General features: G+C 39.6%; 1 protein-coding gene across 7 annotated transcripts in view; it reads left to right on the forward strand.

Moving 5' to 3' along the window:
* Nucleotides 1-26,361, forward strand: part of LOC122548836 (vacuolar protein sorting-associated protein 13B-like) — a 968,370-nt gene that overhangs the window by 579,590 nt on the left and 362,419 nt on the right. For all 7 annotated transcript variants that reach the window (XM_043687672.1, XM_043687667.1, XM_043687669.1 and 4 more), the window contains one exon: nt 2,082-2,302. In XM_043687672.1, the coding sequence (XP_043543607.1) occupies nt 2,082-2,302 (221 nt within the window). The remainder of the gene's footprint in view (nt 1-2,081; nt 2,303-26,361) is intronic.

The following is a 26,361-nucleotide window of genomic DNA, read 5'->3' on the forward strand; positions in this document are numbered from 1 at the left end:
GGCCTGATCCCTAGTTGACACCATTAAAGTTAATCTACCAGAATTTGTGCTTTGTTTGTAGTCACTGAATACTGCCAAATGAACCATGGCTACATAACGATAATATGGTGCTTCAAGCTGTGTTGTAGTAATCATTGTCTGATTTTGAGTCTTCACATCTATATGGCACAAGCACTTTTTGTTATGCATATTGGAGCAGGAGAGTGTCATTCAACACTGTGAGCCTCTTCCACCTTTAGTTTAATTCGTGACTGATCTTAACTCCATTTACCCACCTACTACTCTATACTGTATTGCTTTTCTGTTATTGTGTTTTTTTTCACTGCCTGTCCTTCCTTTCATTCCTACTCCCCAACAATTAGGAGGTAATTTTACTGATTTGCTGTCCCTAAATATCTTGACCGCTCAACCATGTTCTTCCCTTCTAAGACCTGCTTCATTTCCCATCTCTTTGACAGAAGTCTTGGTCACACTCACTAATATTCTCAACTTTGATTTCCAACTCATTCTTTTTCCATAAAAGTCCGAGGCAGCTTGGAATTCTTCTCAATGTTAAAGTGCTGCCTAAATAAACACTAATGGTGGTTTTCTTGTTGTTCTGTTTACCTGATGTTCAGCTCATCATAAATTAGTGAAATCTCCATATATTTATCATACTTGAATTTAGTGAAAGCTGTTGTCTCTATTAGATATTTTGTTTTCAACAGATAAATTTATCTGCTACAAATTTCTCATACCTGATCTTGTAGCTACCGTTCAGGGCATCGGGGGAATGCAGCGATAGTTCTCCCATTGAATGTCTCGTGGCTATAATTGTATTCCCTCTTGATTCACATCACAGTAGCCTAGATGTTGTCTAGGTTTTGCTACATTTAGACACTGTTAGTACTGAATAAGTTGCGAATGGTGATAAAATTCTGATTTTCAGTCACCTGGTGTAGATTCATCCAGAGTTCCGTTGGAATAGAATTGAAAGAACTTGACTTGCAACAAATAAACTTCCAAGTGAGGATGGTGTGTGGCTCACAGGGAAACGTGCACGTGGTGGTGATCCCCACTGCAGCCGTTGCCTTTTCGTTTCTCGGTAGTAGAGGCTGAGTGTTTGGAAGGCATTGTCGGAGGAACCTGCCACTTTGATGATGAACACGTATACGTAGCCAGGTCCCTCTGCTCCTGCACCCACATAAGTATTGTATTTCCTTTATGTATTACTTATCCACATTCTTAGCACCAAATTGCGTGACCTCACACTTCTCAACATTCAACTTAATTTTTAGATTTAATTTATAAGATTTTAGCTTCGCTGGCTGGGCAAACAATTATTCCCATCCCTTCTTACCTTTGATAATGTGGTGGTGGTGGTGAACTGCCTTCTTGAACTGCTGCAGTCCTTGCGGTGTAGGGGCAACCACAGTGCAATTAAAGAGGGAGTCCAGGATTTTGACCCACTGGTAATGATGGAGTAGTAAAAATGATGTGTTGCTTAATGGAGAACTTGCAAGTGGTGGCGTTCTGTTGACCTTGTCCTTTTAGGTAGAGGTTGTGTTCTATGTAGAAGCCTTGGTAAGTTGTTGCAGTGCATCTTGTAGATGATGTGCATTGCTGTCACTGTGAGTCGTTGGTGGAGGGAGTGAATGTTGAAGGTGTTCAATCAGATACCAATCAAACGCACTGCATGTTCCTGGATGATGCAGCCTTCTTCAGTGTTATTCAAACTGCACTAACCTGGGAAAGTGGGGAATATTCACCACACTCCTGACTTATGCCTTGATGATGATGGATTGAATTTGGAGAGGCAGGAGGTGAATTATCCACCATAAAATTCCTAACTTCTGACCTGTCCTTGTAGTTACCATATTTACCAAATGCTTTGTTAATTTCTTGCTCAATAGTACCCCCCTGGATGTCAGTTGTGAAGGATTCAGCAAATGATAATTCAGTTATCTGAGGAGTCACAAATAATGTGAAACATTGTGCAATGAATGTGCTCACCTTATGACAGATGGAAATGGCCACCCTTAACTCACATTTACACCAGGGGACATTTGTTAAAATGGTTACTTGATTTTTTTTCTTCTCAGGTGATGCTTTTCCCTGGACCATCAGTCTCAGCCAGTTCAGTGTGTATACCCTACTTGGACAGCTGAAGGCATGTAGTCTTGTGGAACCCTTGGGCTGTACTTCGACTCTGGCCATCACCTCACATAAGCTGCAAAGCTCCAGCCCCGAAACCAGACATGCGTTTGTCGTCTGTCTCCATGTGGATCTGGAGTCTCTGGAGATGAAATGCTCAAACCCTCAGGTTGGTGTTAGCACAGCTAATTGATTTATTGTGGGGAAAATAAGAAATGACTTTCTTTAAGTTAATTTGGCCTGTACTTTATAGGAGAATCCTTATTCCATTAAACATCTTAGCTCTCTCTTTTGAGTTGGTGACCAAGATCATGGAGAAAGATTAGTTTACTGCTTTGATGTGCTCTCAAGTTTTTTTGTAATTTAGATTCTTCCAAAAAAAATTTAGTAACTGCAGTCTAAAGTGCATCTTAAAACTGATGGAGTAAAATCAGTTACAGATGTCTAGTTTCTAAAAGTATTATGTAGCAGAATTAATGTGCAGCAGCTTTGAAAGTGTCCACTGGAGCTGCTTGTTCAAGAGTTTATCATAACTTCACACAATATGTTTATAGATGTGGGCTGTAACATTAAAGAGATTTCAGATTTAAATAATATAGACTTGAGTTCCCATTAATCAAATGCATTCCATACAGTGGTGGAAATCTTCTGCCAAACCTGAAATTCTTCATATTTTTGTTATCTCAAGAAAAATTACTTTGCATTGATTTTGATCCTGAAAGTCTGAGACCAGTAGCATAGGGTTTTTTTTGTACTACCATAAAATCCACTTAATCGTGATAAATTTTAATTTTTTTCCTTGATTAGTGTAACATATCATTTCTGAACATTTTTAATCATTACTTTTGTTTATTTGTGCATCTCTTCACTTGCCTGGGTGAGTGTAGTTCCAACAACACTCAAGAAGCTCAACACCATCCAGAACAAAACAGCCCACACGATTGGTAACTAAATCAGTCACCTTCAACATTTACTCCCTCCACCACCAAGATTATGGTAGTGGCAGGGTGTACCATCTGCAAGATGCATCGTCGTAACTCTCCAAGGTTCCTTGGACAGCACCTTCTGAAACTGTAATCTTTAGCATCTAGGAATTTCCCTCCAAGCCACACGCAATCTGGACCTGGAATTACATAACAGTTCCTTCACTGTCTCAGAGTCAAAAGCCTGAACCCCCTTTCTAACAGTAATGTGGATGCTAAAGATTTGTTTCACAATGGGAAAAATGAGCTTGAATCAAAACTTAAATTGGATAGTTCTCCAACCAACTGGCAAAGTTTAAAGACTTGGCTAATCTGTACATTTTCAATTTGTCATTGAAATTTATCTGTGCTAGAATATAGTAGTGTCCTGCTCTACCAAGTCTCTCATCTTTCAATCCATTTGAATTTTCACTAGTCCCTTAAGCCTGCAGCGGAAGGCAACAATATTAGACGTTTGGAACAGACTTCCACATTCAAAGAAGTTTGCACTGTTTAAACATTAAATTGTCCACTTAATTTCTCTTAAACTGGAGACTTTGGTAGGTTAGTGTGTTTTAAAAGTTCGCTTTTCAACTGTGTTTGGTATATGTCATCAGATTGCTTCACCTCCAACTGTCCTGATGCATATTGGAATCCTTAAGGTTATTGATGATCAGGATTGGTAGCTATGCTCATTTTAGATTTAGTGTCTGGAAAAGGAAGGTGCTGAATGGAATGTAATTGAACACATTGGGCCAGAATTTGCTGGTCAAAGAATAATGACATTTATAATAAAATTGTTATCAGTGTGTTAAATTTCAGCAAGGAAGAGATATGTTGTGATTTGAAAATGACAGGATAACTTGTGTCTTTTTACCAGCAGCCTCTTAAAATGAAAACTCACTGTTGATCTCCTATTGAATTTCAAAGAATTGCTGCATTGCCATGGAAATTACAGATTAAACTCACTGCGGAATGTTAGGTCAGGTATTTTCCAAAGGACCCTTTCAGTGATAAACTGTGTAAGAACATAGGAGTAGGCCATTTAGCTCCTGTGTCTGTTCAACCATTCAGGATCATGGCTGATTTGTGTTTAACTCCATATACTTAGGTTTGGCCCATATCCCTGAATACCTTTGCTTAACAAAAATTGAAAATTAACAACTGCTGTTTGTGAAAGAGGGTTCCAAACCTGTGTCACCCTTTGTGTGTAGAAGTACCTTCTAACATGTCTTCTCAAAGGTCAGGCTCTAACTTTTAGATCATGACCCTAGTTCTAGGATCTTCATCCAGTGGAAATAGTTTACCTATATCAACTCTGTCTTCTCCTGTTAATATCCTGAAGACTTCAATCAATCTGGTGCTCTACTTCTCTGATTCAGAAATTAAACAGTTGAAACTGTGAGATCTTATTCCTGCTGATAGTAAATTGTATACGGAAATTTCAAAAATTTTAATCCAATTTTTTAAAAAAAGTTCCTTCCTTTCCCTTTCTTCATCAATTCGCTCTTGCTTTCTATCTGTGACTAATTTTCACCCTAATTATCACTGTTGTTAGTCTGTATTTCTCTTTCTCAATTCTGAAATCTCATTGACTAATTAGAGAGAAACTGCTGTCCAAGATGACTTGTCAAGCCTGCACTTTCAGCAGTTTCTAGACCAAAAATCTTTATAAAAAGGGCATGGCCATATAGACTGAACCAGCACATTCTGTGTTGATATTTGCTTTTAACTGTGATCACTGTTGAAAAAAATGCTGTGACTAAAATCAATCTTATTCCAGTTAAGGCCAACCTGTATCATAGACACAATCACAGAGTTCTTTGCAACAATCCTTCTTTCCAAGGAAACTAACTTGGAAGTACAAATGGTGCATGGAAAAAAAAATTAAATATAGTAATAATGTGGAATTACAATAATGTAGAAAATAATGAAGATTTAAACTCACAGAACTAGACAGTTACCATCGCAGTATTTTAGAGAAAATACTTGGGACCATTGTGAATTTTAACTATAATTTTATTTTTAAATTTGAGAGTAGTTCCTTCAAACTAAAAATAAATTACTCATGTTTATACTGATATGGAAAGGAACAATCAGAATTATGGACCAGTAAGCCTGGTATCAAAAAGAAATCCAAAACTCTTTTATACTTACACTAATAGTAAAAGTCTCGTAAGAGAAGGAGTGGAACTGCTGGGACAAAAAAGGATTTAAATGTGGAGACAGAAAGTATAGGCTGAGCTACTAAATTATTACATTGCATCTGTCTTTATAAGGCAAAACGATGTTGCTAGTTGGAAAGTCTAAGAGGATCCCTCATTTTGAAATCACAGCTACTTCTTTGAGCAGCAAATGCAGCAAACAATTCTATGTACAAAAGGTAGTAATCGTTTGAAACTCTCTTCTGCAAACTGCAATTGATATTTAATTAATTCATTTTAGATTTTTTTTGGTTAACCCAGGGTATTAAGAGATAGGCAACTGTGAGATAGGAATATGGAATTTAGTCACAGATCATTCAAAGTCTTATTAAGTGGAAGAACAGGTTAAAATGACTACTTTTGTTCCTGTATTTCTCTGTGAATTCTCTCTTTCCCTACCCTGACTTCTTGAATGCTGATGATGATTGTTGAACTCGTTCAAAGAATGAAGGCAATAAATACTTTTATTAGTTTGTTACACATAGTGCAAATTGCTTATGGTAAACTTTCTTTAATTCAAGTTATCATATTCCACTGTGACCATTCATTCATTAAAATAGTGTTCTAGCTCAGCCTCAGAACTGATGATTGAAATCTTTCATTCAAATTTGAAATAACTTAGTGTTATAACAATAGTTTTACTTAAAAAATAGAGAATGAAAATACACTTCTATGTTAGAATGGGTGCTTTTCTGTTGCAAGGACATTATCAGAACAGAATTTAAGGCACTTCATTTTGCACCTGGCTCTCTTGTGCGTGAACTTCGAATTTCCCAGAAAACAAGTACTCCATTCACCACAGCAACAGGTCACCTGAACCAGAAATAGATTCCAATACCTTTTCTCTTCTTATTTCTGGCCAGCACTTTTGCTTTGAAATACTTGTGTAACCTGAGAAGTGATTAAACTCTAGGAGATGTTAGGATAGTAATTTAAGTAGCTATATAACAAAAAAAGTATATGAAGAAGTGTGTCAATACTTCTGTGAAGTCTTTGTTAGTTAGATTTTCCTACACAAGCAATCCACTCCTTGTTTTCAAGTGGGAAGCTTACCATTTTTTCCACTTTGATAATTATGAAACATTTAAAGCTAAAAGTATAAATCATAATTTAAGAAACAATCCTAACGCAAGCTTCTACTTAGATTATCAATGACTAACAGTTATCCCTTTGAGATGAGTTTCATATTTTGTTGTCCCTGATGCCAACATTGGAATGAACTGCATATACAGTGGAATATTAAGTTTTCATTAACTGAGAAATACTTACACATCAAAATTGTGTTCCATTGGGATGTTATATACAATATAATAAGCACCTTATTTTGCCATATTATGCTCAAAGCAAGATAAGTTTTGTTGTAGAACTGCTTAATGAAAAACAGCTCCCGCCCTATTGCTTTTAAGATCATCTTAAGTATATGAGTTAGCATTCTGTTGTTTGCAGAATACAGCTTGACCTGATCTAGTGTATATTCTATGCTGAATGCCACATCTTCTATTTATTTTAACATTGTATAGTGTACACGCTTTCTTCTGGGCCAACAAAAGATGACACACATGTACAAGGTTCCACATTTGAGGTGGAACTCTAGAATTTAGTAGCTCAAATAAAATCAATTAATTGTGACTGCAAGCACGTGACATTAAATGGAACCCACTTCCCCTCTGAGGTGGAAATAAGAGTCCATTACATTATTTCAAAGAGTCATGGAGTTATCCCCATTGCCTCAGTCAATGTTTACCCCTCAGTCAACATCACAAAAACACATTATTTGGTTATTATCACAAAGCAATGTGTGGAAGATTGTTGTATTCAGTTTGACTATAGAATGTTTCACAATGTCTTTGGGTCATGATATAAGTGTACATCTTTCTTTAACTGTGGATCAACATAACTTAGGCAGCTTTTAACATATCTTGATGTTAAGAAAGTTTTTTAAAGTTCTAATGTTCCACAGTGAAATGGTTAAAGAATGTAGTCCCTTGCACATTCAGGTTTTTGTAGTGTAAGAGCTATCTGGAATTATTCAGGCAATTGCAGAGTATGTTAGGAATTTCCCTTCATGCTTTTCTCTGATTTCATGAACAACAATGTGCGACACACACTGGCTCTTATTTTGGATGATGGCAATGGGCATTGAGCTCATTTCCTGAATAATTAAATGCTTGGTTGGACAGAAAAATAGTTTTGTTATTTTTAAATATTCACTAATAGTCGGATTTGAAATAATTAATAACAGGAATTAGATGATTACAGTTATCAAATTGCATTCACAAAATTGTGCAATTGCTGAGCTTAAGTTGTAGTTCACCACAAAATATTTGATTCAAATATGATTTATTATATTTATTCTTTGCTAATTTTTAGTGGATTGGAATGCTTTACTTTGGAAAATGATTCACCATCTCTTCCAGCTGTTAATCTCAGCAAATAGATTATGCAAAAAAAACTGTTTTTCTGCTATTTACAGCTTTACAGAAGTGTAACTTACTGTTGTCATTTACTCTTTCATTTTCTGGCCACAAGGCAAAACCTGATAGTGTCTCTTTGCATTTCACCAGAGATGAATAGACACCATGCATCTGTCCGAATGTCTCTCAAGTCAAAATTCTGAAATAACTGCACTGAAGCCAGTATCTAGTCATCAAGTCACCCTTTATTTATATGTGCACAGTACACTGGCTGTGGCCAGCCAACTCGGGGTCAGCCCCCTGAACTGAGGAGATTCTAAATCCCCTGTTTATATTGGTCAGCAAGGGGTTCCTGATTGACCCAGGTTAACAACCCCAATCAAGGAACTCATAGTTGTTAAGATTCACCTGGTTCCAATCACTACATCACCTTACTTTTGAAATGAAGATAGATAACACCACCTTCCCAAGGGCAATAATGATGGATAATAAGTATAAACTCAAGGGCACAATTTGAAAATAGGTGCAGGACCAGATGGACCAATATTCCGTATGTGGAGAATTCATTGACGATAGTAAGACAGGTTGAAAGAGCATTTAATAAAGCATATATGATATCCCAGGCTTTAGAGTACAGGGCCAAAGAGGTTAGTTTGAATTTTTATAGGACACTGGGGTTTGACCTCAAGCAGAGGACTGAGCCCGGTTCCGGATGTCACACTTCAGGATAGATAGAAAGGCCTTGGAGAAGGTGTGGAAAAGTTTCACAAGAATATTTCCAGGGATGAGGATTTTAAACTGTGAAGAAAGATAGGAAATGTTAGGCTGTTTCCTTGAGGATGAGAAGGCCAAGAGGAGATTTGGTAGAAATATTCAGAGTTATAGTGAATCTAGATACAACAGATGAGAATAAACTATTTCTATGCATGGAAGGATCAAGATCAAGAGCGAGCAAATTTAAAGTAATTGGTAAAAGGAGCAAAAGTGACATAAAGATAAACTATGTCACTCAGCGAGCAGTTAAGGACTGGAATGCACTGCCAGAGAGTGTGATGGTGGCAGTCTCAATTGAAACATTTCAAAAAGAAGTTTGAATTTTATTTGAAAGGGTATACTGTGCAAGGTCACAGGAAGAAGACGGGTGAATGGTACTTAGTGATTAGCTCTTATGGAGAGCAATTGTAGACAGTGTGCCAAAGGCTTCCTCCTGCACTGTTGTTTCTGAAATACTCACTATTTTTTTCTTTATTCTGTAGCTGTCACTGGATAGGCCAGTATTTATTGCCTGTTTCTAATTGCCCTTGAATTCATTAGCTTGTTATGCCATTTCAGTGAGCAGTGAAAAATCAATCAGTCATGATGGGTCTGGACTTACCTTCCCTAAAGGGTTTACACCACAATTGTTTCAGAATTACATTAGTTTCATTATTACTGAAACTAGATTTTTCAAAACTAGATAATTAATTAAATTTAAATTCCTCCAGTTACCATGGTCCCCAGAGCATTAGCCTGCACCTCTGGATTACTAGTCCAGTGACATTAACACTACACCAATTTCTCACCAAGAAAGATTTTTAAAAAATTGAGTCCATGTTGATATCCTAATAGCCTACTACTTGTAAAAGGCAGATACTTTGGGCTCCCAGTGACAGGATCTTTCTAAAATACTGTATCACCAGTCTTGGCTGGACAACAGAATATTGACCCCATTTTGAGGTCTTAATGTCTTGTTATCACCAGACGAAAGCAGTCAACATTGACCTCAATTTGTTTTTCTAACGTAAGGGAAACTTAATAGGGTGGTTAACTATGTTTCCTTTTGTAAGGCTACAACAGTTAATAACTACTCCCTGTAAAGATTTTTCAATATAATGGCATTTCCTGAAACTTCACACGACACTGTGTTATACATGTAAGTTTATTGCTTTAAATATAGCCTGTGCAAGGTCCGCAGAAATGGATAGTTTGTTTAAATAAATTATAGTGTGTGATAAAATATAGTAATTTGTACTATTAGGAAGTATTTATGGAGCAAGCATTCCTAATTCATTGTTCAACAACAAGTAAACTATTGACTAAACTTTTCTCAAACATTAATGGTTATACAGTATGTAGTAAGTGATTTACTGTGATCATTACCGTTCGTATAATGCTTGTACTCAATGCCACACAGGATGTGTTTCCCATTTTTCACTCATTTCTTTGAAATAATTTTGAAAACAAATGTGTGCCTAAGGACATAAGTGTATTCAAACAAGGTTGATTGCATGTTGTGCTTCTTTTCCATTTCTGAGTTGTTGCATTAGGAATGACTAAGGCAAAGTTAATTCATTCTTGCAGCATTTTATTTACTTCATAGGCATTAAACTGAAGTATTTTTTTTAATTGCAGAATTACTTTTCAAAACAGTGCATGTCAATGAATTATATAACAGTGAAGTTGTGCACTTCAGTAAATCACATTTCTAAGTTGATGGTTTTGCCAGATAATTACTCCAATATTAATTACATCAGTAAGGTCTAATCCAGAATCCTTGATCTAATTTTTGGTTCCAATATAATCAGTAATGTACTTAAACCCAAGATAATGCAGATTACTTCATCAAATTTTCATTTCTATCTTTTTCAATTCTATCTTAACAATACGATGCTTATTTCAAACCGTTGCTATTTTTGAACATGAAAATGAAACAGTTGAATGAAGGTGGATTTTTCAGTCAGGATTGTAAAAGACTGTAATTTATCGTGTAAAAAGTAGTCTTCCACATTTCAAAACATTTATCATTCATAATACTTAAATTCTGATGAAATTTGATAGATGACCCATTCAGAAACCATTCTGCGCATGAATCTGTGATATTTTGAAGCTGGTACTGTTAAACAACGGGGCAGTTTAAACTCAGTTTTAAACTTCACTCATTGAATGTAACAGAGGGGTTTGAGTGGATCACGAGGGGAGGCGTGAATTAGTGATGGAGTGAGTTAGAAATGTCCAGGGGATAGAAATCTCTCCTGGTTGTTTAAACCCAACAGGAAGAATTGTTTTTTGGCAGGTAATGAGTCGACCAGTGTGATGCTGGGAAAGCACAGCCGGTCAGGCAGGATGCAAGGAGCAGGAGAGTCGACGTTTCCATTAGATTAGATTAGATTACTTACAGTGTGGAAACAGATCCTTCCACCCAACAAGTCCACACCGACCCTCCGAAGAGCAGCCCACCCAGACCCATTCCCCTACATTTACCCCTTCACCTAACACTATGGGCAATTTAGCATGGCCAATTCACCTAACCTGCACCTCTTTGGACTGTGGGAGGAAACCTGAGCACCCAGAGGAAACCCATGCAGACACTGGGAGAATATGCAAAGCTCCACACAGACAGTTGCCTGAGGGGGGAATTGAACCCAGGTCTCTGGCACTGTGAGGCAGCAGTGCTAACCACTGTGCCGCCCTGTTCTGGCATAAGCTCTTCATCAGGAATGAGGGGGTGGCCAGAGAGGGCTGAAAGAGAAATGGGAGGGGGGTGGGGCTGGGGGCATGGAAGCTGGGAATGCAATAGGTAGATGAAGATGGGGGTGAAGATGATAGGTTGGAGAGGAGGGTGGAGCGGAGAGGTGGGCAGGAAGATGGACAGGTAGGACAGTTGAAGAGGGCGGTGCTGAATTAGAAGGAGGGAGGGGAAATGAGGACACTGGTGAAATCCATGTGGTTGGAGTGTCCAAAGGTGGAAGATGAGGTGTTCAACGTCCAGGCGTTGGGTGGTGAGGGTTTGGTGGTGGAGGAGGCCCAGGACTTGCATGTTTTTGGCAGAGTGGGAGCGGGAGTTAAAGTGTTCGGCCATAGCGCGTGTTGTTGCTAAGTGCGTGTGATCACAGAGATGTTCTCTGTAAGGTTCCGCTGTGTAGAGGAGACTACATCAAGAACAACGGGCATAGTAGATGACGTGTGGAAGTACAAGTAAATCTCTGTCAGATGTGGAAGCATCCTTTAAGGCCTTGGACAGAGGTGAGGGGGGAGGTTTTGCACTTCATGAACTGTCCTACCTGTCCATCTTCCTTCCCACCTGTCCGCTCCACCCTCCTCTCTGACCTATCACCTTATCCCCCTCCTTCATGTACCTATTGAATTCCCAGCTACCTCCCCCTCCCCCCTCCTTGGGCCACCCCCTCATTCCTGACGAAGAGCTTATGCTCGAAACATCGACTATCCTGCTGCTCGGGTGCTGCCTGATCGGCTGTGCTTTTCTACTACCACACACTTCGACTTTGATCTCCAACATGTGCAGTCCTCACTTTCCCCTTTTGGCAGGTAACGCCAAAGTTCTTAATAGATGTGAATTCACAGCATAAAATAGCCATCATTTCTACATAAATCTATTTTTAGGTAAAGGCAAGCATTTGTTCACCATTTTTAATTGTTTTGCTTATCTGTTAGATTTCATGTAATTAAACTCATAATTCTTTTACTCTTCTACAGTTAGTAGATTTCTTCCATTTAAAAAAATACTCCAATTAGTCATTCATGGGCTTAAAGAATATCACTTTGTACCACCTCATTTTGAACTGTTGTCTGCTCTGATTTTGTTTCACTGCATCAAACTTGCTTCTCCTTTCTGCAATATTTACTGTCTATCTGAACTTGGTGTCCTACGCAAAAACTCTGCAGCTTCATCTACGTGATCAGCACAGAACCTTCAACAAGGCCATGCATTCCTTCTTTGATCATCCCAACATTGTTTAAATGCTGAGACATTCTACCTGTTTGGTAAATTCCCCACAACTGATAGGCCTGAGTTTCCTGCTTTTTGTCCTCTCACTGTTCCAATAATGCAGTGATAGAAGCATAATCCAGTATCTGACAACAAGAGTGTTGAAAGATAATGACTGGTCCTTGTTGTTTCAATATCCTGAGGCCAAAATTAGTAGATCCTGGAGATAGATATTTTAGTCCTATTATTTCCTCCCTTACAATTTTTTTAAAACTTGTATCAAATCGATACAAGTTTCCCCTTTTTCTGTTTCTATCCCTGTTGTTTTATTGTCTTCAGTGAAAATACATGCAACACACCCATTTAATATATCTGTCATTACTTTGTTGTCTGTTACACTATCAGCTGCATCTAATTTTGGGCAAACATCATTGTAAGCCACTCACTCTTAATGTCAACTTTTATTTACATGTTGCCATTCATATTTCCTTTCAACAGCTCTTAGTAGCTGAAGCCTTCTATTGAAGGTCATTTCCAGGTTGTGCAACATTTTGTGCACTCTGGCACAATCTTTTGGAAAGTGACCTACTAATTTACTGCCCATACATCTCTCGGCCGCTCAGCACTCCCACTGGGAGAATTGGGCAGTTAGAAGACTGGATGAAAATCCTTAAAATGGAAGTGTCTTTGGAAGCGAGAATAAAGTGACAGAAATTGAGAGGCCCTTGGCAAGTGGGAACTTTAGAGCTGAGAGCAGACACTAGACGATTGGCGTTGACTGCGTTTAAGGCCTTTCATCCCACATTGCAATGGTTAAGCCAGTGAAAATCCTTACTCCATCTTTCTCTCTAGTTCTATGATGAAATATAGCTGGTTTTGCAAAACTTAAATTTGGCTTTGATTAACAAAATCCTCAAAAAATGTAACCATTGAAATTTCATCTCATTTAAATATGAATCTTATAGTGCTCAAAAATCTAGTCTTTCAAGTGTAAATATATGGCTGCAAGCCATACCAGGTAGTTAGCGATTGTCAATAACTTGTTCTGAAGGAGGGTCGTATCAGACTTGAAACATGGATTATCTCTCCCCAGATGCTGACAGACCGCTGTGTTTCTTTAATTTTTTTTGTTTGTATTTCAGATTTCTAGCATCTGTAATACTTAGCTCTTATTTGAGTGGTCATTAACCATTTGTCAGCACAGAATCTTGAATAATTTCATTAGTCTGATGCTTGACGAGAGAGAGAAAGAGAGTGTGTGTGTGTGTGTGTTCGCGTTAAGTTCTGTGATTTATTTTAAGTTACAGTTCTTCTGCCTTGTATATCTTTTTGCATGAAACTCCTTTCTGTAATGGCATGAAAGTGGTATAAACAAACATAGTTGGAAAATTTGAACGTTTCAAGAATAGTGGTCAGAAAGAATAGTGTTTGAGGGAATGAGTTTGTGAAAAAACATTTTTTAAATTTGTAAGATGATGCTGGCAATAATTTAGTCAGTACTATTTGTTTTGAAGTGGTTTGCTTTGGAATCTTTTTAAATAGCAACAGATTTGTTCCAGTTGTAATTTGGCAGTTGTATTTTGAGAATGTAGCATTATTGTTGAATTGAAGAAACAAATTAAGCTTTTTTCATTACATTTGTCTTGCATGACTGATAATCTTACTCTTCATCACTGATCGATCTTCTACTGAAGTCAGCTTTGTCAGGTGCAGCATTCCTTCCAACAAAACTGCAAATAAACTAGCAACATAATTAGACCTGAAAAAAAAACTTGTTTTACTGTTACCCAAAACATCTACTAATATTAAGAAAGGAAGATTATTTATTTAAAAACATCGTGAAGTAGAAATCAGTGTGTATTGTGTATAAGTAGGTGTAAAAAATGCTTTACGAAGTTTGAGTGAATCAATCAAATTGAATGGTAGTTCCATGAAGTTATCTAGTATTGAATTTACCACAGAATAACTTGCTCTGCATTTTCGACATGGATGATTTTCACTTAACTATACAATGAGGGATTGGGATGAAATTATATTATTTGCTCTGGGATTTGAGTGTTGAAGGCAAGGCCAGCATTTATTACCCATTAGAAAGTTTTCTTTTTCCTCTGTAGGGGTTTGATACAACTGTGTGGATTGCTGGGCTATTTCAGAGGGAAGTTAAAAGTCAAGCACATTGCTGTCAGGCTGGAGTTATATACACATTCCACGCATGTGCAAGGTAATGAATGTCTCCAACAAAAGAGAATCTAACAGTCACCGCTTGACAACACCAGATTATAGTCCAACAGGTTTATTTGAAATCACAAGCTTTCAGAGCACTGCTCCTTTGTCAGGTGAAGTGACTGGACTGACCATATAAATGTGGCTACAAGAGCAGATCAAAGACTTGGAATTCTAGATTAGATTAGATTATGTACAATGTGAAAACAGGCCCTTTGGCCCAACAAATCCACACCGACCCTCTGAAAAGTAACCCACCTGGACCCATTCCCCTACCCTATAATTATCCCTGACTACTGCACATAACACTATGGGCAATTTAGCATGGCCAATTCACCTAAACTGCTCACCTTTGGATTGTGGGAGGAAATCATAGTACCTGGAGGAAACCCACGCAGACCCTGGGAGAATGTGCAAACTCCACTCAGAGGCGGGAATCGAACCCGGGACCTTGGTGCTGTGAGGAAAGAATGCTAACCACTGAGCCTCTGTGCCACTCTGCATGAGCAACTTGCCTTCTGTCTCCCCAAAGACTCCACCATCTACAAAGCACAAGTCAAAAGTGTGATGGAATAACTGCCAATTACTTGGATGAAGTGTAGCTCCAACAAAACTAAAGAAGCTTGATATTTTCCAGGACAAAGCAGCTTGCTTGATTAGCACGCCATCTATCACCTTCAAAATTCATTCCTTTTGCGACCAACTAACAGTTACATAACAATGTGCCATCCACTAGAAGTAATGCCATGACTCATTGTGGCTTCTTCAATGGTACCTTCCAAACCCATCGCCTCTACTATCTAGAAGATCAAAAACAGTAGCAGGAACACTACACCTGCAAGTTCCACTCCAAGCTGCACATGATACTGACTTGGAAACATTTTGCCATTCCGTCACTGTCATTAGGTCAAAATCTTGGGGCTTCATTTCTAATAGCACTGTGGCTGATTTTATGCTCCAGAAACTGCAGGTCTTTAAGAAGCCAGTTCACCACCGACTTGTCTAGGGAAATAGAAATGGGTGATAAATGATGGTCTCATGAAAGATTTCCACAACTCGTGAATGAATAAAAGGAAAAAGGCCTGACTGTATAAGGATAGCAAATTTCCTTCAACAGTCAATACATACGTTGGGATTCTTACAGTCCTATGAGCTATAAAATTGGCCTTACTGGTACATAGCAAATTGGTCAGTTTAGTCCTGATGCCAAATTGAGTGACTTTTGAGCTACCCTGCATGATGATTTCATGCTGTGTATCATGGAACCTTTCAGATCTGCCAAATGTCCAATCAAAATTAAATTATTTCAAAAGATAAGCTATCAGAAACATTTGCGCAACATCTGAAGCGAGCCACTTCACACTGCTATGATGCCATTGTAATACAAGTGGTCTCCTCCCTGACCACGCTGCTGCTGTTAAGCCAAAAAGACATTCTGCTTCCCATGGATAAATAATGTGGTGTATGAATTTTAATACTGGTCTGATATTGGGTATTTAGGCCATACGTCCAAGCAACTGGCGTATCTTATTAAACAGCACACCCATTCAGCAGTTCACAACAGGCAGGGTATTCGCTGTACTTAACCAAATTATCCTTGCAGAGCTTGGAATGTAATATCTAACATTTAGATTTGATTATGCAATCAGACTGACTCTGCTAAACAATCCTGAATGTGTTAAAACTTACACCAACAACCAAACCAAGATTATCACAGAGACTTGTAATGGCTCACTTACATTTGCTAGAACTGGCAAATGCTAGCAGAGAAAAAAATACTTATCCATGCCTTGCACCTTTTATAATTAAACAGAAACGTGAGGGACATTTATTCCCTGATGCTTTATCTATGGCAGCATTTCAACCAATAAAATTCAGCTTACCAACCTTTTCCTATGGAGTGTAAGTTGCTGCTCGTTTTGAATTTTGACATGCTTGTACCTGTCATGCAGATGAAAACCCTACCTCATTTTTCAGCAGTAACTGAATGTAATTTTTTTCACCTCCCCTGTTTGGATTTGAACTCATATTTTGAAGCAACAGCCCAGGTCACTGCATTGTTCGTTCAGTAACATTACGATGTTGTGTTCCCCTGTTGTAAAAGGTAGGAATGCATTGGAAAGAATAGATAATAATTGAAGGCATGGTTGAAGGGATGAGTTTTGACTTGTTTTGAAAGAGCTGGGATGTGGAAAGGCCCAATGGTCTTGGAAATCAACAGTTTCAGCCACATCTTTTAGTAACTTTCTATTTATAAACCATGCAAGATTGTTTGGAAATTCCTAAAACGGAGTTTAGCTAACCCTCAGAATTGGAGTGACAACATGACTTTCTGCATCTGTGTAACCCACATGAGAAGCAAATTTCACAGTCTTCATCTCCCTAGAGGCTGAACATTTTCAAAAGCTGGGGATTTTACTTTGAAACGAAAATGTTTGGTATGGAACGCAGCTGTGTGCATTTTGAGTGCAGCTCATTTATCCCTTCACAATCTAGAATTCTTTTTCTTTGAAGAAGTAACAGTGTTAAGCAATTTTTTTATATAATATATTTTTATTAAGAAAAAAATACATTTTTAAATATTACAACAAATACAAAACAATGCAATTCAAAACAGTACAAAAATAGTACAAAACTAAACCCAAATAATAAACACATTCCCCAACCCACCTTCCTATACAAACCTATAACATATATAGAGAAGTACAAAATTTTAAAAAAACCTAAACTAGCTATTTAACTAACTAAATAAATATCTAATAACAAACAAATAAGTAGTAATAACTCAGCTCAGCCAAACAAAACACTCATACACTCACAGTTCCTCCTCCCTGGATATTGGACTCATGAAACACAATCGTTACGGCTATATAAAAATCCTTGTTAGTGTGGCAGATAAATCTGTGTCCAGGTATTTCAAAAAGGGTTGCCATGTCTTGTCAAAATTCTCAGTTTTGTGGTGTACTATATTTGTGAGAATATAGTATGCTCCATAACAATCTTCCGCCAACCCGACAGGCCTGGGGGTTTTTCTGATATCCAACGAGCAAGATATTCTTCCTTGCACAGAATGTAAGAATATTGAAAGGTTTTGCCTTATGCGAGTCTGCAGGAAATACAATGGGTAGGCCCAAAAGGAGCGAAATAGGGTCCTTCTCCACCCCTACACCTAAAATCCTCTCCATTGCACCCACCACAGCGTTCCAATATGTTTGAAGCCTGTCACAAGACCAAAGACAATGGGTAAGAGTACCCGTACAGACCTTGCACTTGGGGCATGCTGAAGATACCCCTGGTTTAAATTTTGACAAACGGTGGGACCCTGTGGAGAATCTTCAACTGTAAAGCATGGGTCCTATTGCACATTGATATCTTCCTTGCATTCTCCCAAATATCCTCCAATGACTCTGAAGAAACTTCAACACCCAGCTCTCTTTCCCACATCTTGCAGAGTCGATCAAACTCATCTGAGGTGGCGCCCCCCAATTGGTGATATAGAGTACTGACAGAGAGTGTACTCTTAGCCCTAGTACCCCCCTTTTTATGTCAGATTTGTAGGGATCAGTCAAAAGTGTGGTCCTTTTTTGAATAAAATCCCTAACTTGTAAAAAACGAAAGAGGTCTCTATTAAGTAACTCATACTTCCATACTAACTGATCGAAGGACATCATTACATCTCCCTCAAATAAATCACCCATGCAAGATATACCCCTAGCTGCCCAACGTTTAAATCCTGAATCTATCATACCTGGTTGAAAACCCGGCATACCCACTAAAAGTGTAAACAAAGATGTTTTGCCAATATTACCTTCCCTCTGCGGAATTGCCCTTCATGCTTTAGTAGTATTGATGACTATTGGGTTGTCATTCCCTAACTGTCCTCACGTTGTCCAAAAACAGTAAACTGATAAGGGGGCACCTTGCCTAGGAGACTTCGATATCTAGCCATATTGAAAGAGGGTCCCCACAAACCCAATCACTTACATATGTCAAAAGCGAGCTTAATTGGTAATTTTTAATGTCCGGAAGGTCTACTCCCCCCCAATTTGTGAGGCAACTGCAGTTTGGCTAATTTAATGAGGGGCCGTTTACGGTGCCAGATAAAGGAGCTGAACCAACCGTTCAGTCTCCTGAGTGTTTGTTTATTGAAAATCAGGGGGAGCAACCGTTATAGGGTATAGCACACGAGGGAGAATAAGTTATATCTTAATAAGCGCTATCCGACCCAACCATGAGACTGGAAGTGCCTCCCATCTTTGGAGATCTTGTTTAATTTTTTCAAATAATTGAGTAAAATTGTCTTTGAACAGCCAATCTAGAACTGGAGTAATGAATATGCCCAAATACACACAACCCCCCCTGTGGGCACCTAAATGGGAATCTATAGTCACTCTCAAGAGCCAACTCTTTTGTAAGACCACCCATAGGCATAGCCTCTGATTTAGCAAAATTAATCTTATACCCTGAAAAAGCGCCAAACGCATGAATTGTATCAGGCAAAGCACTGAGACTGCTGGATTTGTCAAGAAAATTAGAATATCATCTGCATGCAGCGATATCTTATGTAATTTTGACCCCACTTCTGGAGCTGATATATTGAGATCCCCACGAATGGCCTCTGCCAACGGTTCAATCATCAATGTAAAAAGTAATGGTGAAAGGGGACAGCCCTGCTGGCTGCCTCTAGAAATATTAAAATTGCTTGATCGTACCCCGTTGGTAATGACCACAGCGAGAGGTACCCTGTAGAGAACCTTTACCCATCTTATGAAAACTTCGCCCAGACCAAACTGGTCTAGAGTATAGAAAAGGTACAGCCACTCAACTCGGTCAAATGCCTTCTCTGCATCTAAAGAAATCACCAATCCCTGCATTGACTGCTGTTGGCATGCTTGAATTAGGTTAAGCAGCCTCCTAACGTTATTGGAGGATCTGCGACCCTTTATGAAGCCCATCTGATCCCCTTTAATAATAGAGGGTAACACAGTCTCCAGCCTTAACGTAAGAGCCTTAGAGAGGATCTTAAAGTCCACATTTAAGAGCAAAATGGGCCTGTATGAAGCACAGTCTTCCGGATCCTTCCCTTTTTTAAGGATAAGTGAAATATTAGCCTCTCTCAGAGATGGTGGGAGACAAACATGGCTATATGAATCATTAAACATATTCAGCATCGGGCCTGACAGTATGCCTATAAATTTCTTATAGAATTCACTGGGAAGTCCATCAGGACCGGGCACCTTTCCACTCTGAAGCTGCCTCACAGTTTCCTGTACTTCTTGCTCTGATAATGGGGCATTGAGAAAGGACTGTTGTTCGGGAGTCACACCCGGGAGCTTCAGATCTCTAAAAAAGGATTCCATTTTGGCCTGCCCCTCCTCACAATTCTCAGACTGATATAACTTAGAGGAGAATCTCTGGAATGCCACATTAATCTTTTTAGAATCACATGTTAGGTTCCCAGACCCTTCCCTAATCGCTATAATGGTTTGTGGGGCACTTCTCCTTCTGGCAAGGTATGCTAAGTATTTGCCTGGCTTGTCACCATGCTCGTATAACCTTCGCTTTGCAAAAGCCAGCTCCTTCTTTGCTGCCTGCGTGAGCAGGGAATTTAGTGCAGACCGTACCGTAATCCTCTGTAGTTTGACCAACGAGGGTCTGTCAAAATAGGCCTTCTCGGCTGCCTTCAACGTGCTTTAAGGAGATGTTGCTGTTCACCCTTCTGCCGCTTCCTACTTGTGGAATATGAAATAACTAACCCTCTGGCATAAGCTTTGGCAGTTTCCCAGAGAACAGATGATCTATCAACCGAGCCTATGTTGATGTCTAGGAATGCCCGAAATTCCCTAGAGAAATACTCCACAAACTTGCTGTCCATGAGAATAAAGGGGTCCATTCGCCAGTACCTTGAATCCACTGTAACATCCTTAATTTTAACCATGAGGTACACTGGAGCATGATCAGAGATGGCAATATTACCAATCGTACAGGATGCCACCAGATCCAGGGTTGCCGCAGGGGTCAGAAAAAAATCAATCCTTGTGTGACATCTGTGCGGATTGGAGAAAAACGTGAAATCCCTACCTGTAGGGTGGAGGCACTTCCAGACGTCCACCAATCCTAATTCCCCACACAAACCCAATAACTGTTTAGTTTGTGCAGAGGGTATCGAGGGACCATGAGGCAACCTGTCTATTCTGGGGTCCATGAGGCAGTTAAAATCTCCCCCTATAATGATGTGCCGAGACTTGAGACTTATCAGTTTAGAAAAAGCATCTACCAGGAATTTAAGAGGATGAGCTGGGGGACAATAAACATTTAAAATGCCATATTCTTCCCCATTTCTCAAGGCTTTAAGAATTACAAACCTCCCATATGTGTCTTTAACACATTCCAACAATTTAAATGAGAGATTTTTCCTTACCAATATAGCCACTTCCCTACTTCTGGTAATAAATGGCAAAAAATAAACTCGGTCAAAGCCATTCTGCTGTAATTTCAGATGCTCCTCATCTTCCAAGTGTGTCTCCTGTAACAAAGCAATATCCACCTTCTCCTTTCTAAGACTCATGAGTACCTTCTTCCTCTTAATTGGTGAGTGACTTCCGTTGATATTCCAGGTACACATTTAATCAAATCATTAGCCATAATCTTCTGCAATTACATTTAAATTCCAGAGAGGAGGAACCCAAACCACAAATTGCTGAGCCTTAGTGTCGTGTGGTCCACCAAATATAAAAACTACATAAACTAAAACCACTACATTTAACAAACGTACAAAATTATTAAAAATAAATAACATCAAAAACTAGAAAACAAACCAACATATAAAGCGCCAATATCACTGAGTAGGGGAACTCACCCCCTGCCCAGAGGGGGCAACTACCCGTCCTGAACTGTCCATAAATAGGCATCTAACCACCTTCACTTCTCCCAGCTAGAGCCGCATCGCAAGCACAAGCTAAAAAGAATAAACACCCCATAGAATATCAATATGAATAAAAAAAACATTCTTTTATTAAAAAGAAGGGGAATAAATACCCCACCCATCCTTTGGTATGTTCTAACTTCGAAATTTAAAATGTACATCTTAACCATCGCCAAACATAGTTTGAACCAAATTATTATCAATAGAGGAAAAAAAAAGGAGGAAAAACAAAGCTCCAACCGAATTTCCTCCATTTCTTTTACAGAATGATAAACACATACCCAAGCAACAATATTTATACATACTACAAATTGTTTAAATTAGGTTAGTTTGTCTACAAAGTCTCTTGCCTTCTCTGATGTGTCAAAGAGATGCATAGATCCATCTAAGGTGATCCGAAGCACTGCCGGATATCTCGGAGGTACTGAATCCCAAGCTCCTTCAGTCGTCTCTTGAGACCATCATACGATTTTCGCTTCTGGATCAACACCGCTGAGAAGTCCAGAAAAAACATGATCTTAGATTCCTCGTAAATTAGGGCCTTTGGATCCTTCCCCTGGAGTCTGGAAGCCTCCATGACTCTCTCCTTATCCCGGTAATGATGGAACTGCACCAGGAAAGGACATGGGCATTGACCCAGACCCGACCTCAGTGCTGCGACCCAGTGAGCCCTCTCTATCTTCAATCCTCTCATGCCAGTCTCCAAAACAAGGAATTTCGGAAGCCAATCTTCAACAAATTCCGCAGGCTGCTCACCTTCCTTACCCTCGGGCAGACCGATGATCCGAATGTTTTTTCTCCTGCCCTGTTTTCAAGCTCATCCACTTGGTCACGCAAATTACGAACCTGCGTCTCCAGGGTTGGATCTTATCCTTGAATGAACTGGCATCAGCTTCCACTGCTGTGACCCTGTGCTCCACCTCATCCGTCCTCTTCTCCAGGTCTCCCAGCTGCTGCTCATGCTTCTGCAGCATGAGAGAGACTGGAGCCAGCTTTTCTTCAATCTGTTGCCCCAGCATGTCGCGAGATTTCGAGAGCTGGTTCACCAGGTCCTGGAGAGTGCTGCAGGCCTGGCCTCAGATGCTCCTCCTCCCTTTTTAGGCATTTCTGGACAACTGAGAATACAGGTAAGTCAATTTTTAAATGTTTCTTGGGGCTCCACAATCTTTCCAACGCCTCAAGAAATCCTGATGACCTGGGTTGGATCGGTTAAAGGACTGTCCTGCTTCTGCTGCGATGCGAAGCTCTGCAGTGTGATCTTCTCAGATCGCCGCTATCTTAGATCCCCCCATGTTAAGCAATATTAATAGAGATGGAACAGGAGAGTTGGTTTAGACAAGGTGCTTCAACAGAGAAAAAAATTAGCATTGAGTCTCTTGACCTATAGAGTTGGCCTTTTACTGTGCACCTAACACTGTGCTTCTAAATTATTTCTGTAAAAACACAATTGTCTTATAATATAGTTACATTTTCATTTTTAGCAGCAGCACGATTTGTTGAGTGAAATGACCCTTTCAATTACTCATTTGTATGGAACTTTATAGAGTAATGCTTCTGAGTTAATTCTGTGAATCATACCGAGTTGAGGGATTCCAGATTGAGGAGTGATTAGAGAAATTGGGATTCTTTTTTCTTTAGGACAGTGAAATTTAAGTGGAGATTTAATAGAGGTGTTCAAACTGATGAATAGTATTGTGAGACTAAATGGCAGCAGGTTGGAGCCAGAGGACAGATTAAAGTGATTAATAAATGAGCAGAGGTAACTTCAGGAAATGTTTCTAATGCAAAGTGTTGCCATTGTCAGTTCTTAGCAAAGAAGTTGGCCATTTAGTCTATTGTGCTTTTACCAGCCAGATCTAACCCAGTCATACTTTCCATCTCCTGTACATTAAGGAACTTCAAAGACCTTCACTGCACTCCCTGAAAATGTATTTGAAACCGATTCACGAGTAACTTTCAAAAAGGAATTGCGAAGATGTTTGAAAAGGAGATGCTTGCAGTGCAATGAGGAATGAGAAAATGTGTGGGTCTCTGAATATTCTTGCAATATGAGATGGGCCCCATGACCTCACCCTATGCTGTGTGGTTTTCTTAAAGTGAAATGATATTCCACTTAGTATTTATTGTGTTTTATTTCAGTTCACTTAACACCTGTATGAGTTGCAGGATAAGTTTCAACTCAGTATCTAATTATAAAGTGTAGAAAGCAAGATTACATTTTTTTTTTCAGTTCGACTCTGTACAGTGAAGACGTTTTGGTCACAAAATTTATCTTTTTATAAATTAAGCATCCTATTTAAATGCGAGAAACAACTAATCTTGGTTTGCAGCACATTTTTGTTCTCTGATTCATTATCAAGAGTATCGAAGTTTCAAGTGATTCTCCAAGTTTTACTGTCTTTGGTCTCATTGTTTATCATTTTATTAGACAAGCAGTGATAATTGGTCAAGTTTATCTTGGCTTTGCAAAAGCATTCAGTAATAAAATTTACTTCCTGCTGATGTGTTAGAAATGTTAGGAGTAGCTCCTTAAACCTGTCCCATTATTAATTTTAATCTGTTCCTTTATTCTGTCATAAGTGGATTATTGAAGTCTTAACTTGATTGTACTGAGTAGATAGAACATAGAACATTACAGCACAGTACAGGCCCTTCAGCTCTCGATGTTGCGCTGTCCTGTGAAACCAGTCTGAAGCCCATCCAACCTACACTATTCAATTATCATCCATATGTCTATCCAATGACCATTTAAATGCCCTTAAAGTTGGCAAGGTTTTTGGATTAGAGTGGTGCTGGAAAAGCACAGCAGGTCAGGCAGCATTCGAGGAGCAGGAAAATCGACGTTTCGGGCAAAAGCCCTTCATCAGGAAGTTGGCAAGTCTACTACCGTTGCAGGCTGCCCCTACTACTCTCTGAGTAAAGAAACTACTTCTGACATCTGTCCTATATCTAGCAACCTTCAATTTAAAGCTATGTCCCCTTATGCTAGCCATCGCTATCTGAGGAAAAAAGGCTCTCACTGTCCACCCTATCTAACCCTCTGATTATCTCATATGATATTTGAATTCAACAAAATCCTGGAGCTCAAGAAAGCTAGTCTAATGGTAATTATGTGACCATTGTTGATTGTTGTAAAAGCGTGGTAAAAACAATGACTGCAGATGCTGGAAACCAGATTCTGGATTAGTGGTGCTGGAAGAGCACAGCAGTTCAGGCAGAAAATCTCACAACACCAGGTTATAGTCCAACAGGTTTAATTGGAAACACACTAGCTTTCGGAGCGGTGGGTTTGTAAAAAATGTCAGTGTCAAGTCGGTCGTCATTAATGGAGATGGAGAGGTCCAGGAAGGGGAGGGAGGCGTCAGAGTTGGTCCAGGTAAATTTAAGGTCAGGGTGGAATGTGTTGGTGAAGTCGATGAATTGCTCAACCTCCTCGCGGGAGCACGAGGTGGCGTCAATGCAGTCATCAATGTAGCGGAGGAAGAGGTGGGGAGTGGTGCTGGTGTAATTACGGAAGATCAACTGCTCTATGTAGCCAACAAAGAGACAGGCATAGCTGGGGCCCAAACGTGTGCCGATGGCTACCCCTTTGGTCTGGAGGAAGTGGGGGAATTCAAAGGAGAAATTGTTAAGGGTGAAGACCAGTTCGGTCAAATGAATGAGAGTGTCAGTGGAAGGGTACTGTTGGGGACGTCTGGAGAGGAAAAAACGGAGGGCTTGGAGGCCCTGGTCATGGCGGATGGAGGTGTAGAGGGATTGGATATTCATGGTGAAGATGAGGCATTGGGGGCCGAGGAAACGGAAGTCTTGGAGGAGATGGAGGGCGTGGGGAGTTCCTGGACTAGGGGGGATAGGACAGTGTCGAGGTAGGTAGAGATGAGTTCAGTGGGGCAGGAGCATGCTGAGATGTAAAAGCATATCTGATTTACTAAAGTCCTTTGGGGAAGGAATTCTGCCATCCTTACCTGGTCTAGCCTATTTGTGACTCCACACCCACAAGAATGTGGTTGACTCTTAACTGGCTTCCAGGTAATTAGGGAAGGGCAATAAATGCTAGCTTAGCCAGTTAAATCTGGACTGCTCAGAAATGCAAGTGATAAAATCTGAGCTTTGCCAAGAGGAACAAAGGGGTTTTGAGAGAGAAAATGTTTTTATTGAGAATGGGAGTAGCAAACATTAAAGATTGAGCAAACCAATACCTAGTGGTATTGTAGCTGGACTGTTAATCCAGAGATCCAGATAATGTTCAGGGGACCTGGATTCAAATCCCACCATGGCAGATAGTGGAATTTGAATTCAATTTTAAAAATCTGGTATTAAGTGTATAATGATGACCATGAATCCATTGTCAACTGTCAAAAAAAGCCATCTGCTTCACAATGTCCTTTAGGAAAAGAAACTGCCATCCTTATCTGGTCTGGCCTACCTGTGACTCCAGACCTACAGCAATGTGGTTGACTCTTAACTTTCCTCTGGGCAATTAGGAATGGTCAATGAGTGCTGGGCTAGTCAGCCACTGCTGAAAATGTGTTGCTAGAAAAGCGAAGCAGGTCAGGCAGCATCCAGGGAACAGGAGAATCGACGTTTCGGGCATAAGCCCTTCTTCAGGAATGAGAAAAGTTTGTCCAGCAGGCTAAGATAAAAGGTAGGGAGGAGGGGCGTCGGAAATGTGATAGGTGGAAAGAGGTCAAGGTGAGGGTGATAGGTCAGACTGGGGTGGGGGGGGAAGAGGTCAGGAAGAAGATTGCAGGTTAGGAAGGCTGTGCTGAATTCGATGGATTTGACTGAGACAAGG

This window comes from Chiloscyllium plagiosum, chromosome 4 (genome assembly GCF_004010195.1).
Source record: "Chiloscyllium plagiosum isolate BGI_BamShark_2017 chromosome 4, ASM401019v2, whole genome shotgun sequence".
NCBI classification, from domain to species: domain Eukaryota; kingdom Metazoa; phylum Chordata; class Chondrichthyes; order Orectolobiformes; family Hemiscylliidae; genus Chiloscyllium; species Chiloscyllium plagiosum.